At 36.6% G+C, this 16,931-nt stretch overlaps 10 protein-coding genes across 10 annotated transcripts; 5 read left to right on the top strand and 5 right to left on the bottom strand.

Annotated features, from left to right (window-relative positions):
- Positions 1–101: 101 nt before the first annotated feature.
- AC631_01329 (arrestin C-terminal domain-containing protein) lies at positions 102–1,904 on the bottom strand (the record flags this gene model as incomplete). Its single annotated transcript, XM_015610159.1, has 1 exon — positions 102–1,904. The coding sequence occupies one exon, from the start codon at positions 1,902–1,904 to the stop codon at positions 102–104; it is 1,803 nt and encodes a 600-aa protein (XP_015469066.1).
- Positions 1,905–2,070: 166 nt separating this feature from the next.
- AC631_01328 (uncharacterized protein) lies at positions 2,071–2,781 on the top strand (the record flags this gene model as incomplete). The annotated part of the gene is made up of 1 exon (XM_015610158.1): positions 2,071–2,781. One exon carries the CDS (start codon positions 2,071–2,073, stop codon positions 2,779–2,781), a length of 711 nt encoding a protein of 236 aa, XP_015469065.1.
- An 87-nt stretch (positions 2,782–2,868) lies between these two features.
- AC631_01327 (AAR2 splicing factor family protein) lies at positions 2,869–4,098 on the bottom strand (the record flags this gene model as incomplete). The annotated part of the gene is made up of 1 exon (XM_015610157.1): positions 2,869–4,098. One exon carries the CDS (start codon positions 4,096–4,098, stop codon positions 2,869–2,871), a length of 1,230 nt encoding a protein of 409 aa, XP_015469064.1.
- A 129-nt stretch (positions 4,099–4,227) lies between these two features.
- AC631_01326 (uncharacterized protein) lies at positions 4,228–6,582 on the bottom strand (the record flags this gene model as incomplete). The annotated part of the gene is made up of 1 exon (XM_015610156.1): positions 4,228–6,582. The coding sequence occupies one exon, from the start codon at positions 6,580–6,582 to the stop codon at positions 4,228–4,230; it is 2,355 nt and encodes a 784-aa protein (XP_015469063.1).
- Positions 6,583–6,949: 367 nt separating this feature from the next.
- Positions 6,950–8,062, top strand: GLE2 (RNA export factor; the record flags this gene model as incomplete). The annotated part of the gene is made up of 1 exon (XM_015610155.1): positions 6,950–8,062. The coding sequence occupies one exon, from the start codon at positions 6,950–6,952 to the stop codon at positions 8,060–8,062; it is 1,113 nt and encodes a 370-aa protein (XP_015469062.1).
- A 1,051-nt stretch (positions 8,063–9,113) lies between these two features.
- AC631_01324 (uncharacterized protein) lies at positions 9,114–9,641 on the top strand (the record flags this gene model as incomplete). Its single annotated transcript, XM_015610154.1, has 1 exon — positions 9,114–9,641. One exon carries the CDS (start codon positions 9,114–9,116, stop codon positions 9,639–9,641), a length of 528 nt encoding a protein of 175 aa, XP_015469061.1.
- Positions 9,642–10,234: 593 nt separating this feature from the next.
- On the top strand, positions 10,235–12,325 carry FLO8 (Flo8p; the record flags this gene model as incomplete). The annotated part of the gene is made up of 1 exon (XM_015610153.1): positions 10,235–12,325. One exon carries the CDS (start codon positions 10,235–10,237, stop codon positions 12,323–12,325), a length of 2,091 nt encoding a protein of 696 aa, XP_015469060.1.
- A 245-nt stretch (positions 12,326–12,570) lies between these two features.
- On the bottom strand, positions 12,571–14,016 carry AC631_01322 (dolichyl-P-Man:Man(5)GlcNAc(2)-PP-dolichol alpha-1,3-mannosyltransferase; the record flags this gene model as incomplete). Its single annotated transcript, XM_015610152.1, has 1 exon — positions 12,571–14,016. One exon carries the CDS (start codon positions 14,014–14,016, stop codon positions 12,571–12,573), a length of 1,446 nt encoding a protein of 481 aa, XP_015469059.1.
- Positions 14,017–14,143: 127 nt separating this feature from the next.
- Positions 14,144–16,165, bottom strand: NOP8 (Nop8p; the record flags this gene model as incomplete). Its single annotated transcript, XM_015610151.1, has 1 exon — positions 14,144–16,165. One exon carries the CDS (start codon positions 16,163–16,165, stop codon positions 14,144–14,146), a length of 2,022 nt encoding a protein of 673 aa, XP_015469058.1.
- Positions 16,166–16,418: 253 nt separating this feature from the next.
- AC631_01320 (uncharacterized protein) lies at positions 16,419–16,640 on the top strand (the record flags this gene model as incomplete). Its single annotated transcript, XM_015610150.1, has 1 exon — positions 16,419–16,640. One exon carries the CDS (start codon positions 16,419–16,421, stop codon positions 16,638–16,640), a length of 222 nt encoding a protein of 73 aa, XP_015469057.1.
- Between the last annotated feature and the right edge of the window lie 291 nt (positions 16,641–16,931).

Genomic DNA, 16,931 nt, shown 5'->3' with positions numbered 1-16,931 from the left:
ATTTGTATAGAGACTAAGTAAATATTTATTATAATTGAGATACTTAAATAACTAACTAAACTAACGTACAAATGAGTTTACCAACTATGGAATTGGACGATTTACTTCAAAATTTGAAGCGGCGAACTAAAAGTACCCAGGTGTGGTAAGGCCTGTGGAGATGCCATTTCTGGCCTATTATCATCTGGTGGCAGGTATAAGTTGGCCTCTAAATGCATATCTGCGTCTGAAAAGTCTAAATTGCCGTCGTGGGTAGTAATGTGTTCAAAATCCACATGTGGGCTTTCTATCATCGCATCTAATGAAACACTGTTTTCAGCACCCTTTGTCGTTATATTTCTATCACTACCGATAGTATTATCAATAGGTATAACTTCAGGAGATAATGGTGGAGTGCCATGGTGTTGAAAATTATAAGCTGAGCTTAAGGCAAGATGTTCATCGTAGGCTGGTAATAATGTATTCAGATGTGCAGCTAATGATGACAATATATGAATTGGCGAATCAATCAGAATTTCATAATGTTTTCTCTTTGAGGAATCTTCTGGATCTGTTCTAGAAAGTCTCAAACAAATTTTTATCCAATGATGAGCTTGGATATTTTCATACGATGTATCAGGATGTATTTCATGTTTGATTCTACCATTGAGGACTTTTGGAACAAATAATTGAAATTCCAATTCCTTTGGTAATATCTCATCATCTTCATCTTCTTCGTCTCCTTCTTCACCCTGACCCAGGTTTTTAGATAGTAATGATTTTCCTTTCTTTGCCTTATGCTCTAGCAAAAGATATTTTTTGGGAGGTTCAAGCCTGTGAACCTTTTTGTTCTGGCAATAATATTCCAAATTTTCAGACAAATAAACTCTTATTCTGTGTAAAGCAACCTTTCCCCATAGAGGCACGAATCTAAACGCCAAAGGCAAATACGAGTCCAAAACAATGGATTTTCTCCCTATAACAATATCGTATCTTAATTGGTCTTCCCAATCCCTAGTTATAATTATTGGTTCATTTTCTTCCATATTCGATTCTGAGGGTGTTCTAATTATATTAATAGGTAATTTTCCTGTCAAGTTCAGTTTAAAGGTTCCAGCTCTAACAACTGATGCTTCAATATAATAAAATACTTCCCCAAATGTAACAGAACAAGTTTCGGGTATAGATGGGTGTAACGGATGCTCAAAGTTATAGATATAGTCACCAGGTGCAAATAATCCTGGCTTATTAGGATCAGTCTCGGTAGACAATACAGATGTGAGGTTCGAAAACGATTCGTTGACTGTCAAAGAAGGGGATGTGGCTCTTTTCATAATAGTTGCCGGAGATAAATTTCTAGTGAAAAAGTTACCACGTCCACTGTCGGGGGCAGGAGAGTTAGACCTTGATATTGATGGGTTAAGCGTTAAAGTTTCTATTTCAGATGAGTTTTCCTTCAGTAATTCTTGAAAGAAATCAGCCCCTCCATTAGCACTGTGAAGAGGATTTCCCAGTTGATAGAATGGCCATGTATGGGACAAGATATCATTTACTTCCACATATGATGTTTTCTTTGGTGGTATACCTTCTGGCCAATCTGTCCTTTGTTGTCCTTTAAACGTTAGAGTTACCGATCTAATTTTTGACGGTTTAAATACCCGCAAGAACAAACAACCTCTCAATAGCGTCGGCGGTCTACCTTCATATTCTTCAGGTTCAAATCCTTGCATAAACAAGTTCTTCTCTGCCGGTATCACATACATTTGCATAGACGTCGTTTCTGTAAGTGGCTTATCAGGTAACTGTGGTATCAAGGTTGAACCGCCAACTCCAGATGATGCTCCAGCTAATCCACCCAAGCTTACAGCGCTAGGTGATAACGTCAACTTCTGAGCAGGAAATAAAGGAGAGTTAGGCGTCTGCATTCTATTTAAGGTCTATAGTATTAGTATAGTTCTTGAAAAGAAGTTATATTATAATTCTGGAGTATACCATTTGATAAACTCACCCCGATGAGAAAAATATTTGTACAAATAAATTACTCAATTAAGTCAAAAACTGGAGATTTGCATTAAATTAGGCACTATTGACATGTTCAGGACAAGTAAGATGTGCTATGGAGTGCTGGCGAAAGCTGGATACCGTACAGCAGCATCTAAGCCAATAGAATTTTTACCATCCCGGTTGGTAGTTGAGAAACCTTATAATTTCCATGCAATTCATACAAATTATGGATGGTTCATCATTCCAAAACCATATTATGCTTACAGATGGACTACCCTGAATATACACAAAGCAATAGAAGATAGATATCCTGATATTAAAGAAGTTCCAAGATCGCATGAAGTGTTACAAGAAGTTGTCGATGATTGGGGTCGAACGGTAGACATAAGTACCAAACCAATCATGACTAAGACCACAAGAGCAGATATAAAGAAACAAAAAGATGAAGCATTGTATAGAACTCAGTTGAAGGAAGATATTCCTTCTTTGAGCATTTCCTCTAAGCAAACAGCAGTACCGAAAAAGCGATCAAGATTGGGAACTGTGACGTTTATTCATGCCTGGAACTACTATTTTTCTATAACACACCCAAAATACAGCCATCTCGATAAAAAAGAATCAAGGAGAGAAATTGCTAATGAATGGAATGCTTTAACTACAGAAGAAAAAGACGACTACCGTGAGGCATATGCTAATTTGCTTAACGACGGGAAGGACATTCACAAGGGAAAGATCGTATCCCGGGAAGAGAAGCTTAAGAAGCAGAGTAAAAAGAAGAAGAAAAGTGAAGATAAGTAGATAAAATTAGCCTCATTACGTCTAGTTGAACGAAGCTACAACCATGTATATAAATTGTAAATAAATCATCATTAGTCTATATAACTTTCAACTCACTATAGCAGGAGCATCTTCGTCATTTTCATCATAATCATTCAAGTCATAAACTTCTATCTCATTTTCATCTATATTTCTCTGGCCTAATTTTTCAAAATCGATATTGAACTTGGATTTATTAATGTTGAGAATACGCTGCCACTTTTCTTTGATGAATCCAGAAAGTTTCATCTTACCACAACAACCATTAAGATCCCATGTGTCTTTCGGGAAAATGTCTCTGGCAAAATTTTCTAATACTAAGATGTATTTCTGCAAGTCAAGCAGGTTATTGAGAGCAAGATCATCGATTAAATATTCTTTTGGTAACTGTTCCAAATGATGTTGGAATACAGTCAAAAAATCTAATGCAACTTTTTGACTTGATTTTATAAATTTCCTACTCATCAGAATCAATCTTATAATGTTAAGCCATTGCAACCCTGAACAAAAATTTCCAAGTATGACAAAATTTATAAATGATAGCTGTAACTCACCCAACATCAACTCAATGTCATTACCATATAACTGATTCAAATACCATGATTTATCAAGATAATTTTCTGTTACTTCTTTCACCGATTCTGTATTCTCTTTACTGATCTTGAACTGTATAATTGTATATTTCAACTCTTTATCGGTTTGATCCTCTAACGAAGACAATGCCCCAGGATTCACTTTCTGTAGTGCATCTAGGAGAACCATGTTTTCCTCTTTAGAAGGCATCATTGATGTAATATCTCCCGAATACATGTCATTATCACAAGGTACAAATTCTTGAATCACCTCAAAATCGATATAATTGATCAAAAAATTGAACCATTTCAGTGAATTCTCTGGATAACTCACCATAAACGGATATATGTCCCCAATACTACTCAAGCATTTACTGTAATTTAATTGTTCTTCATCCTTATTTGGATCAACAATATTTAATCGTTCAGATTCATCATCCCAACGTAATATCAAAACATCATTATCTTTACAGTCAAGCCAAATTCCAAAACGAGAACTAGAGGATATTGCTTCCGAAGGTATCCCGTTGCTCTGTGGGCTTTCATCACCGGGGGGAATTGAATAGTGAAATAAATGAATTCCTGGTGGTATTAGTTTTATACCCCGAAATATATTATTAATATTAAAAAATTGGGTATCTATTCCCATCAACCATAAGTTGAGGTTTGCCTTACTGGGTAAATTTTCAAATACGAGAGTGTTCTGGGGGGGTTTAGACGAAGCCATCCCTATTTCATTACCAATTCGTCCTGAATAGCTATCTTATCACTTAAGTAAAAACATCGCACTACAAAAAATCTACGTAGCTGAGATACTAAAAATGCCTTATCAACGTAAATTGGCTTCTATTATGCGCTATGTAATCAATTCTACGCTCATACGATCCAAACGAGTAGTTAATAAGTGTTCATCTTCTAATGTGTTCTCAATATCAAAATCTTGCATGCTATCCGAATCTGCGTCCTCACCTTGTAATTTACGGAAATGCAGATTTATCAATCGAGAAATAATGAAACGATCTATAAAACCACTCATTAGCTGATCTACATGAGGATTATGATTCATGATAATTAAGTAGTTCAAGCTCAACTTTTCAAACATTTCTAAAACCAAAACCAAAGGAGTCTGGTCATTGGTAATGATAACGGAGTTTTCAGTATTGATATCTAATCGTATTATATTTGTCGATTCAAATGAACGCTCGTAATGCAATTGCTGGGATAGAATGTGATTTGGCAAGCCTTGAATTTGAAAGCTGATAACCGAATTGTCTAATTCGCTATCTATGGTTGACAATTTAGAAGCTATGTTAGTCTTATAGACATATCCTAAGCTAATAGGATTTGAGTCATTTACAATTATTGGATAACCTTCATGATTATCATCATTCATAAATTGATATAATGATTTAATTGTGTACGGCTCCTCAGGTATAAGACTTATGTATTTTGTCTTATGAATGGGAACCATTGCCTTAGCGATAGTAACATCGGGTAATCTGTTTTTTACTGTAGCCGTTAAATTTGTGAAGTCACACAAACCATTTCCTTTCCCTTCGTTTGGTTCACCTTTGTGACTTTCATATCTATTAAAGTGATTTTTTAACCAAGAATCATAAATATTATCGTTACAGAGCCAATCGTTCACAAATTTCAGGACCATAACAGAACACATAATTGGTAAAACATATGTAATTGCACCCGTTAATTCAAACATGATCACTACAACACACATCGTCAACTTCGTTATTCCTGCCACGAATGATGCCGCTCCTATAACAGCATACGAGGATGGTGAAACAAGACATGAGTTTTGGGTACAGGTAGCCAAAGACTCCCAGCTAAATTGGTTTTGTAAAGCCTGTGAAATAATTCCTAGCAACCTTCCAGTTGTGGCACCTAAAACTAAGGACGGCATCAAAACGCCACCAGGTAAATTAACTCCGTAAGTATAAGATGTAAGAAAGAACCCTTGAACAATGATATAAAGCAATTTCAAACTAGTAATGCCATTCGATGGCAGGCACATGAAGTTAGAAGAATTAGAATCTAAATCTATATTAGAATCATCGGGACAATCAGTAAACAATATTTTCAAATATGCATGTAATGGTAATTTTGTCATCTCAAACGGGAAATTAAGTATAGTTGTTAGCACAACAATAGCAAATATTTCTAAATACTTGCCCCAAGAATCGGAAAGATTTAAAATTTGACACAATTTCCCTTGCACTTTACCTCTAAAGTGTTTTGAGGAAAACTTCGCATTAAATTTAATGAATATATATCCATATAATGCACCTAGTACCCCCAAAATGACAAAGGGAATAAGCTCTACGAAGAGCCAACTGAAGTTTCCAAAGTTCACTTTGAACAAATCCTTTTCATAGAAGTTTTCTCCTTCAGTAAATAACTTAAACCCAGTAAGGACTACCACAGCAGTAGTAGCACTCAAGAAAGAATTCCACATAACCTTCGTAGGCATGAAGAAGCTAGGTGTACTCTCCAACACAAAAAGAACACCTCCAATTGGTGCATTAAAGGCAACAGATATTCCAGTAGCAGTCGCAGCACTCAATAACTCTCTCCTAACAGCCTCGTTCTGACTTTCCTTGTTCACAATAGCGCCATAGAGTATATTAAGGATACAACATGAAACATGGACCAAGGGACCTTCCTTTCCCAACCATAATCCAGAACTAACAACAAGAATCAATCCGAATATCTTATAGATTAATGTGTGCAATCCTAAATACACCGGCAAATCGTAGTTGAATCCAGAGATAATGAGCTTAATTTCGGGAATTCCTGATTGCTTAATAAAAATGTCTCGATTAATAGTGATGTACGCCGCCACTGCTATCCAACATCCAGCAAACACCAAGTATATTGGAAAATTGATCAAAATATTTGAAATAATCCCTTGAGACCCTACCAAGATCTGCGACCAGTCATACCAATCGTCCGCTGGGCACGTCAGATATGGGTTCGAAAGCGACCATTTGTCTATCTCCCCGTAACAGAGCCCCTTTTTAACATCATTTAACCACACAGAAGCCAAATCGATGAAAGTTGTCACGTATCCCAAAATAATTGACAGTACGATAATCGTGGTCCATTTTCGATATATAAGTGCTGAAGACTTAGGTTCCACCATAGATTCTCTATTCCAATCGATATAAGTATTATTCTCATATTCCTTTTTACTCATATCACTTCGTACATTCGCCGATATGGGTCTATCATTATCATATGATAGTATGGGTATCTCATCATCATCGTAGGACACTTTGACCGAATTCGGTACTGAAAACGACATTTCCTTTACCAGATCTCCTAATTTTGAACTCCTAACAAAATAGAATATCTATAACAAAGCAACAATTGAGCAAAACTGACGTTTAATTCGTATTAGCTATACTTAATAGTAGTAGTTATGGGTTCCAAGTGTTATCAAAAAAATGTATTTACATGTTACATCAATTTTGCAGGTTGTTGATTTAGTAAAATTTTGGTGATGTTTTGAAATTTTGTATGAAGAAAGTAGTCTGGTTTATGATCCATTAGAAGTAGCCAAGATGTCATTTTTAAGCAGCAATACTGCCGCATCCACCACAAATACCAGTGCGTCCAATGGACAGGAATTAATCAATGATATCACTATTAATAACCCACCAGAAGACTCGATTTCGGACATAGCGTTCTCACCACAACAAGATTTGTTAGTGGCAGCTAGTTGGGACAAAAAGGTCCGTATCTACGAAATTGATCCAAATACGGGTAACAATCAAGGTCGGGCGATGTTTGAACACGAGGCGCCTGTGTTCAGTGCCAGATGGTCTATTGATGGTACCAAGGTGATAAGTGGAGGAGCTGATAAACAGGTCAAGTTATTCGATATAGCCTCGCAGCAGGCACAACAGATAGGAGCACATGATGCACCTGTCAAGGCTGTTAGATATGTTGAATGTGGGCCTACTAACACGCAAGTGGTTGTTTCTGGGTCGTGGGACAAGACTTTGAAGTACTGGGACATGAGATCACCCCTGCCAGTGTCCACCATTAATTTGCCAGAAAGGGTTTATTGCATGGACTCGTCGCAAAAGTTATTGGTTGTAGGGTGTGCTGAAAGACAAATCAGCATCATTGACTTGAACAATCCCCAACAAATTTTCAAAAACTCGATGTCTCCTTTGAAATGGCAAACCAGGTCCATAAGTTGCTACCCACAAGGCAATGGTTTTGCAGTTGGCTCCATTGAAGGAAGATGTGCCATCCAGTATATTGATGAGAGTGAGCAGAGCAAGTTTGGTTTCTCTTTTAGATGTCACCGTAAAAGTCCTACTGGAGCCAATGCCACGTCTGCCTTGCGTACATCTGCCAACTCAGAATCACACATCTATTCCGTCAACTCCATTGCATTCCATCCAGTCTACGGGACTTTCAGCACGGCTGGTTCCGATGGAACTTTCTGCTTCTGGGACAAAGATGCTAAACAAAGATTAAAGACCTTCCCTGCTGTCAACTGCACCATACCGGCCACTTGTTTCAACAAGAACGGGACTATATTTGCCTACGCTATGAGTTATGATTGGTCTCAAGGTCATACAGGAAACAAACCAGATTACCCTAACCAGATCAAATTACATGCCACCAAAGACGAAGAAATCAAACAAAAAAAGAAACGTTAGTTTGATATTCTTTCACCGCTATTGTATAGTTATCACATTCTTATTGTATTTTAATAGTATAGACGTTAATTTTACGGTTCCCGCTTCCTTCTTTGCCCTTCATTGATTCCAGTGTAAAAAGTTTATTACATAGTGAGTTTTTTACCCTCAGTTCACTAATAAAATTTGTATAAAATGGTCTCATGTATTATTGTTATTCTAAATTATGATGCGATCGACTTTTCTAATTTCTAAACGACTTTACTTGTTACCCCAATTACTAAGAGCATCAGATAAAATACTAGCTTGCTCGTAGTTAGCTTCAACATATCTCTTAGATGCTTCTTTATTCTTCAATTCTTTTATTATATTGACTGCAAATCTATTGTTTAAGTATGTGATTGAGTAACTAGCGTTATGAATATAACTTTATACAAGATGTCCATGTCTACATGGTGTTAAAAAATACAAGAATATATCAATACAATTTGAATGTTTCTTTAGAAAGTATATAATATTTATGTAGTGAAAATCTGTACTCTACTAATCAAAACAGACACCTTTTGTCCATACTATCTCAAAGAGTGCGAAATGAGTCCTGTTAATTACAACTGTACATACTTCCAGTAGTCTCAAAGGCTTTCAATCTTCCATGACAATAACAATTTAGCTCTAATATCCCCAATTATAATTGAAATTTGATCCCAGTCAGCTTGCCACTTGTATATCAAAAACTCTCTCGTTCCTACTACATTCTACTAATATTACAAAAAACACCCCAATTATATTGTCTATTCTTTTAACGTTTTACCGAGATTGTCAAGAAAGCCTGGTAAACCAGAATTCTTGTTAGCTATGATTGTCAACCCTTTGGTAATCACACCCGTAGGAGACAAAATTGGGAATAGTTTTTTTTAGTGTCGCTATCGTCATATTGATATAGCGGTGAGCATCTGAAAAATTTCCGGGGACATAAATCGAGCCAACTAAATAAGTTTTATTTCTTCGATTTGTGCTTTTCTTCACGTCTAATACGTTTACCACCCACAACCATTACCCTTACAGAATAGCTATGGTCGACTCTTTCTGTTATCCCAAAAGATCCATCAAAGTGGCACCTTTTGGTAGCCAGATCGACTTTATAGAAAAAACATTAGTCGAAATCGAAAACCAACCTCCTAGACATTACACATACACCAACCAGAACACAAGACGTCATAACGCTGTTCCATTTAAGCCTAATATGCCGGCAAATCAACCTCAAGTTGCTCCCTCTGTCCCAAGTGTATTTGGAAATGTTCCTTCAGAGATGGCTCGCAGTACTTATTCCGAAGGATACCAACCCATGCCATATGTCCCCCAAATTCCAGCAAATACCCTGGAAAAGCAACCACCGTCTCCTAGAATCACTTCCAACCCACTGATATACACCACGTTCGATCCTTTCCAACCAACAGACTACAAGACTGACACCCAGCTCGCATCGGGTCCGCTTTCTGGGTACCTCTCGGGATCTCTCAGCTCCACCGCAACATCCAGCAGCATCTGGGGCAATAACGACAGTCATCGCAGCTTGAACGATGCTACTGTCTGGGGCTAATACGGGGGGTTTTTTCTTGACGGTATTTGGGTTTGTCTGCAAGAGTTATTGGAAATATAAGGGCCATAATTTAATGTACTATTTTGCTTGTTCACTAGTTAGTTTTTTTGGATATTAAAACTTTTGTTGTTGTTTGTTATACTATTACATATATATATATATCTTGTTATACTTCTACGTTGTTTGTTTATAAGGATTATAGGTTAAAAATGAATAAAATATATTTATTGAGATTATTTTGTCACTTATTTCCGTATTGGGTAATCGAAGTAAGGCGATAGAGAAACGCCCAATTTTTCATAAATAAGGGTCTATTGAGAATATAGTCAAACAATATACCGCTACTAGGAGACATATTTGATTGATTAGTAAATAAGAAATCGGTGAAAATTGTCATAGATATAACTACCAATCAGCAAATCAAAAAAATCTAAGCTACTTTTGATAAAAAAGTAGAAGATTTTGACGCATAATTCAATCCGATTGGAGAGCATTGTAATCTTGACTGAAACATTACGGATAGATAAGAAGCATACTAGGTGATAGCAGAAGATATATTGGGAAAAAAGTAATAGATATTGATATATTCTAACATGAGTCATCATAGTACTCCACATTTACATAATAAGAAGACTCCTGGGGGTTTGGGAGCCGATAATGGGGCCAGCGGGACAACGTCGACAAACAAAGGGCCGATGGACTCAAATACAAGTATTAGTGATTCCCAAGCTTCAAATGCAAAGCAGCTCTTGAATGCATATGTTTATGATTTTCTTATTAAGAGCAGACTTCCTCAAACAGCGAAAATTTTTGTAAACGAGGCAGAGGTGCCTTCTGTACAAAATAGTTCATCGAGTTCTAATAACAATTCACCTCATCAGATGGCTACTGGCAATCCACAAGGTCCATCTAATGTATCTACACCCCATACACCCAGTGCTAATACCCAGCAGTTCCAAAAAGAGAATAACTTACCATGTTTGGCGTTGGCGATGGAAGCACCACAGGGGTTTTTGTTCGAGTGGTGGCTGGTATTCTGGGACGTTATGCAAGCAAAAAATAATAAAGGTGGATCGCAGTTGGCGACACAGTATTATCAATCGCAGATGTTGAAACAAAGACAGCAGCAAGAACTTCAAGGATTGAATATTCAACCTAACATGTTCGGACTCGCAAACGGACAAATGCAACAGCAGCAGAAAACATCGATGGACCAGCAACAAGCCCCACAGCAATACAATTCGCAACAACAACAGTTGGATCCACAACAACAGCAACAACGTTATATGATGCAAATGATGATGAAGCAACAAATGTCCATGGGTGGCAACCCTGTAGATCCTCAGCAACAGCAGCAAATGTTTGGTAATATGCCACCAAATAACAATCTTACATTACAACAGAGAATGTTCATTACTCAGCAACAGCAACAACAATCGCAGAATAGAATGCAACAGCATGCACAGAACCAGATGAATAACCTACGTCAACAAGCTGTTGCCGCTCAGCAACACCATCCACAACAACCACCTGCTCCTGGACAACCAACTTCGCAAGAGATTTCAAGCCATGGTTCACCTTCTAACGTTCCAAGAATGAATCCCCAAATAGCTCAAGCGCAGCATACTCAGCAACCCAATGGTGTTCAACAGTTTCAACAGCCTCAACAGCCTCTAATAAATGGTAATGGGCAAGCTCAAGCTGCATTTGCCCAGCCACAATCTCAAATGGGAATGAGAATGAATTCCAACGGCAAGCCTACGGTGCCTGGTAACCAAGGCGACAATATGTTGGTTCCAAACCCTAATGCTTCCGATAATGGAGCTCCTACCAATCGTAATATGAATGCCCTTCAAGATTATCAGATGCAATTAATGCTACTTGAAAAGCAAAACAAGAAGAGACTTGATATCGCAAGGAATAATGGCACTGCAGATCCGAATGGATTAATGGCTTTGAATTCAGGTATGATGCCACCTCAGGCTCAATTGCAACAAGGGAACTCTCAAAACCAAGCTCTGAATGCCTCACCTGCTGCAATCATAAATTCCCCCGTTGTTAATAATAAGCCTTCACCAACAACCAGTAATGCTGCTGCCGTATCCAAAAGGAAGAAGGATGCGCCGATTAAAAGAGGTAGAAAACCAAGCGCAACTTCGATTCCTACTACTAAAGCTTCCAATGTAAATAGTGGTGTAACGAGCGCTACGAGTAATAATCCTACTAATAACAGCAATGTTGGCACAGCATTCAAAAAAGAGTATTCTGCACCACTTACACCCGCTTCAGAATCAGCCAATGAGACTGTTTCTAAGAGAAAGCGTAGAAATACTTCTACTACTGAATCTCCAAATAAACAAACTGTAACTAAAAATACAGCCAACAAAGAGAAACCTATTCCAGAAGAACCTTCCAAAGATAAAAAGAACGAAGATGTCGTTCCTTCTGCTAGCACAACATCCTTTCAGGATCAACCTAGTGATCAGATTTTCCCAGTCGAAATACTAGGAGGAAATAACAATAATGATAACCACCTTTTCGGAGCACCCATGAACAATGGTGGATTAGACGACATTGATTTTGATTTCAACCAATTTTTGGACGGAAGTGGTGATAATTCGTTGAACGATGGAATGAATGGATTTAATTGGGGAAGTGTGGATGCTATTGAAAATGGTGACTAATATCAACAAAATAACAAATATTATTAAGTTCATGTTGTATTTTTGTATTATGGCGATGCAAAAACCTTTTGAATAGCTTTTTATGTCTTATTTAAGATGTGTATTATATTCCAGTGTATTATTTAAGGTTAGTTATATTATTTCAGTATACTAATGATTAATTTTATAGCACTCGTTAAGCTTAACGAGTAAATTAGCAATAATTATTTCTATAATGTACTATATTGATATTAGATAAATGTAATCTATTTGTCCTTTTTAGACTCGCCTGATGCGTCAATGTTAACAGTCTCGTCAACTGACGGGCTAGGGAACCATTCGCTCGTATTGTACCATACTCCAAATAATACAATAACTAGGATGCTTATCAACAAGCCTGAACTTAAGGATGTAGATGGAAATACATTCCAACACCACTCATGTATTGCCCAGAGAGGGAAGGAGATAAGCAAACTCCAACCAGTCATATAGAGCATAAAGGGTAATTGCCAACAATACCATGAAAGAAATTGATAGTGTAAAGATCTTGCAAATAAAATGCCTATGACATTAGTGGATCCTAGTATCAACATAACAAGTTTTGGTCCATGCTTCGGATCTATCAACAAATTGTTATAATTAACTGAGTTAGTCAAAGGTCTACCTATACCATCTTTTATAAGAAGAGATATTGGTTTCCCAATTATCTTGGGCGAAATAAATCTTGTAAAAACGAAAAAGATTAGTATTGAAGCGTTAGCTATCAATAACCCATTAGTAAAAGTATCTGATAAAAAAAATTCTTCAGAAATAAATCTCCAATTTACGGTCCATTCATATAAGAACTTTCTATTGAAGTTAAAGGCTTGGTTGATATAGTTCCATCTAATGTATGAAGCTTCTTCGTCATAAAAGAACGGTAACAAGAACTTCCATCCCGTAAGAACCTGAACAATTGGAATCACCAACAATACTGCTCCAAACTTGAATAGATTTTCACCACATAAGAAATATGCAACTATGAGGAAACCAGGGAGATACAACAAAGCATTCATCTTTATAGAAATTGCAATACTGTATAAATCAGCAGCGACGATGGTCAACAAAAAACTGATTGAACTTCCGCCTTTCTTATACCAGTATGCTGCCTGCTGTAACAAAATTGTCACGGAGATCATGCAAACTGTAGTAAAACAATCATTGAATAATCGAAGCACGTAAATAGAGAATAATCTTTTACTCAAAAGCAAAAGATAAACTGGCCATGGTTGAAAATTAGGAGTCATTGTATAGACTATTATAACCAAAAAGTTAGTTAAGGCCAACAAATATCCAAATAACGTTTGACCTGCGTGAATGTCAGTACCCTCTTCGGTAAGCCAGTTAAGGACTTGATAGATTTGTACAAATCCAGCAGGATAAACAATTTGACCTGTGTCTCCCTTCACTAACGAATAATCAAGTTCTCCATCGTTAATTATTTGAATTTGCTGAATATATGTCTTGAAGTCAATTTCTGTATAAGGAACATTATATATTATGGCCTTCGATAATAACGATGTCAATACAATCACGACTGGACAAACGATTCTAGTACAGAACGGATCAGTGAATAAAGCCAATACACCATTATAAATATCCATTAGCACATTTCTCAATGTGAAAGGAGGTAATTCTGGCCTTTTAACTTCCTTTGTATCTTGTTCTGGCATTATAGCATAAGTTCTAACAATTTCCCTGAAGGTTCATTGATGAGAACTTAAGTGCGAGTAAAATAGATTATCTCAAATATTTATTTACGAGTATCTGATGCTATGTATGCTATATATATTTGCTAGTCTATATAACTGGGTTTTTATTGGTCTTCTTCTTAAACATTCTTAAAACATCTCTCTTACGTCTCTTGCATTCACGAGAGAACTCACCTCTCATCTTCCAGAACCATTGTTCATAAGGTGATTCACCCTCTGCATTATCGACGAGTGTATCAGCTTCACCAGGCAACTTAATTAGATCATTAGAACCACTAACCTTATTCAATTGTGATTGAGATTGTAAGAAAGGAGAGTCTGAATGGGACCAAAACAACCCGTACTTTTTGGCCTTCGAAGTTAAGATTTCCTCGGCCTCTTGTTGCTGCTTAGATTTTATTTTATCTAATAATTCCTTTTGTTGAGATATATCTACTACCTTTTCATCATCAACATCTTCGTCGTCTTCGGAAAGAGCCAATTTGAACAGAGATTCTTGTGGCTCTGAGATTACTTGATTAGGGTTAAATAAGGTCCTCAAAGTATCAGTATTATTGACTTGACCTTCCTTATTGTTGCCAAAAGTAGGAATGAACTCTTCTTCTTCTTCTTCTTCTTCTTCTTCTTCTTCTTCTTCTTCTGCTTTTTCTTCTGCATCTTCTGCATCTTCTACTTCTTCTGTTTCGTTTGATTCATCCATTTGTTCATCTGAATCTTCAGTATGTACATTGTTTGGAAATTCATTATTATCCTTCACAACTTCGAATCCATGGTCTTCGTCGTATTTTTCATTGATTGCTTCCGTCGTGTATTGTTTACCCAAATCATCTAAGTCTAACTCATTTCCTTCGTCGTCTTCGTCGTAATAAACCTCTTCCTTAGGTCTTTCTGACAGCAATTTAAAAGAGTTGATTATTTCTTGGGCCTTGTTAGAATCGATATTATATTTAGACTCATCCGCTTCATCATCGTCTTGCTTACCCTCAATTTCATAATCGTATCTGTTGACTTTACGGCGGCCCTTACTGTCATAAACAATATCTTTTTCATCAATTCCATTATCATCGACATCGCTTAAATCCATAGGTTTATCAAAGTCATAATTTGTGAACAAAGAAGCTAAGACTGCACTATTCTTGTTTCTTTCCTCCTTTAATTCGTCCTCTTCAGAATCTACTTCGATGTCAGCTCCGTAATTCTCAGCCTTTTCTCCATCAATCCCGCATTCTACAGGCTGTGGCCCTCCAATTATTGGGTCTCTGATTTTCACTGTGGTATTTTTCTCAATTATGTGATCATCACCACTTCTCCAAGTACCATTATGATATTTCCAGGTCAAATCTCTAGCAGTCTTATGTTTTTCCATTCCCCATAACTTCGTCTTGTAGGCTTGTATTTGTTTTAATTCGCCATTAATCAATATCCGCAATGTCTGATGGCCCTTCGCAAAATGAAGATGTGGTCTCTTGGTGATTCTATGTCTACCTTTAATGATCTCACCATTTCCTGAAGTCCTAGATATAGATTGGCACGCAACATTGGTCAGTGTAGTATTTGTACTATAAGACTTCGTGCCAATCAAAGATTGAGTTGGTTGAGTCTGCTTGGTATTTCCTGACATATTGTTAAATGTATGGCTTGACTTCGAGTACCCCAAGGCCGTATTTGCACCGATATTTAACGACCCTGAGACTAGGCTGCCATCAATATTATTTACAAAATACGGAGTGTTTGCTTCGTTTATTCTCTGGGTCCTAGCTCTTTGAATCAGGTCTCTTTTTATTCTGTCGAGCTTCAATAAGTCTGGTCTTTTAGAATCTTGTGTCCATGCTTCCGGAAAATTTTGTTTGGCAATTCCTACAGTTAATTTCATTCCCATGAAAAGAATCCCATGAAATGCATTTTTCAACTTTTCAAAATTTGCATTACTTATCTCCAATGTTATAAATCCAAAATAATAGTCTTGAATCGGTTTTGTATGTAATTCTAATGGCTTGACAATTTTTCCAAATTTACTCAATCTAGTCTCTAAAGACAGCTGTTTTTCGGCCAACTTAGGAGATATATTTCCTATATGAATCCTCACTTCTCTAATATCTTCATTACTCATATTTAAGTGTCTTTCTAGTAGAATATATTCACTCAGCTTATCATCAACAAGTTGAATAATTTTTAGGTGATGAGATGGTTTGCATATTACACATATGTTTACAAGTTACACTAAAATAAGAAGCTACTATTATACTGCTAAGACATACTTTCTATATGTTATAGCTAGGAAAGGAATAGAAGCCTAGAATATTGAAGCTGTTCCTTCAGGTTGATTTTTGATTTCTTACTTTTGAACCGTTCTTTTATACAATATGTCATCTATAGACGATAGAATAAATGAGGCCTGGTGCAAATTGAAAACTTCACACAACCAAGAACATACACTTACCATAGAAGCACGAAGCCTAGAAAAACTAATTGCAGATCAATCGAATAGCGAAGAATTACAGAAAGAATTGAAAGATTTGGTCATGAAATGGTACTGGAATGGGTATTACCAAGGGTTTGATGATAATAATTTAAAGTCCAAATAGTACAAATATTGCACGCAGTTGTGATATTATTCACGAGGATATATGACACTTTGTATGTAGAGATGATTTCTATTCGTATTTCTATAGTGTTTCTTTGTAGAATCACGAATTGGATAATTTACACTAGCACCAGATTGCACCACCCGCATATCAGAGATGCATATCTCACACGGCTATTACTTATGGGATAACATGGAATACTTGTATGTATTACTATATAATAATAAATCAAAAATAGTAGATGATAACACTGTTACATGAAGGAATAAATAAAGGTATATGCAAGTAATA

Source organism: Debaryomyces fabryi, assembly GCF_001447935.2.
Source record: "Debaryomyces fabryi strain CBS 789 chromosome Unknown contig00017, whole genome shotgun sequence".
Lineage (NCBI taxonomy): Eukaryota > Fungi > Ascomycota > Pichiomycetes > Serinales > Debaryomycetaceae > Debaryomyces > Debaryomyces fabryi.
This window is presented reverse-complemented; position numbering and strand designations above follow the sequence as displayed.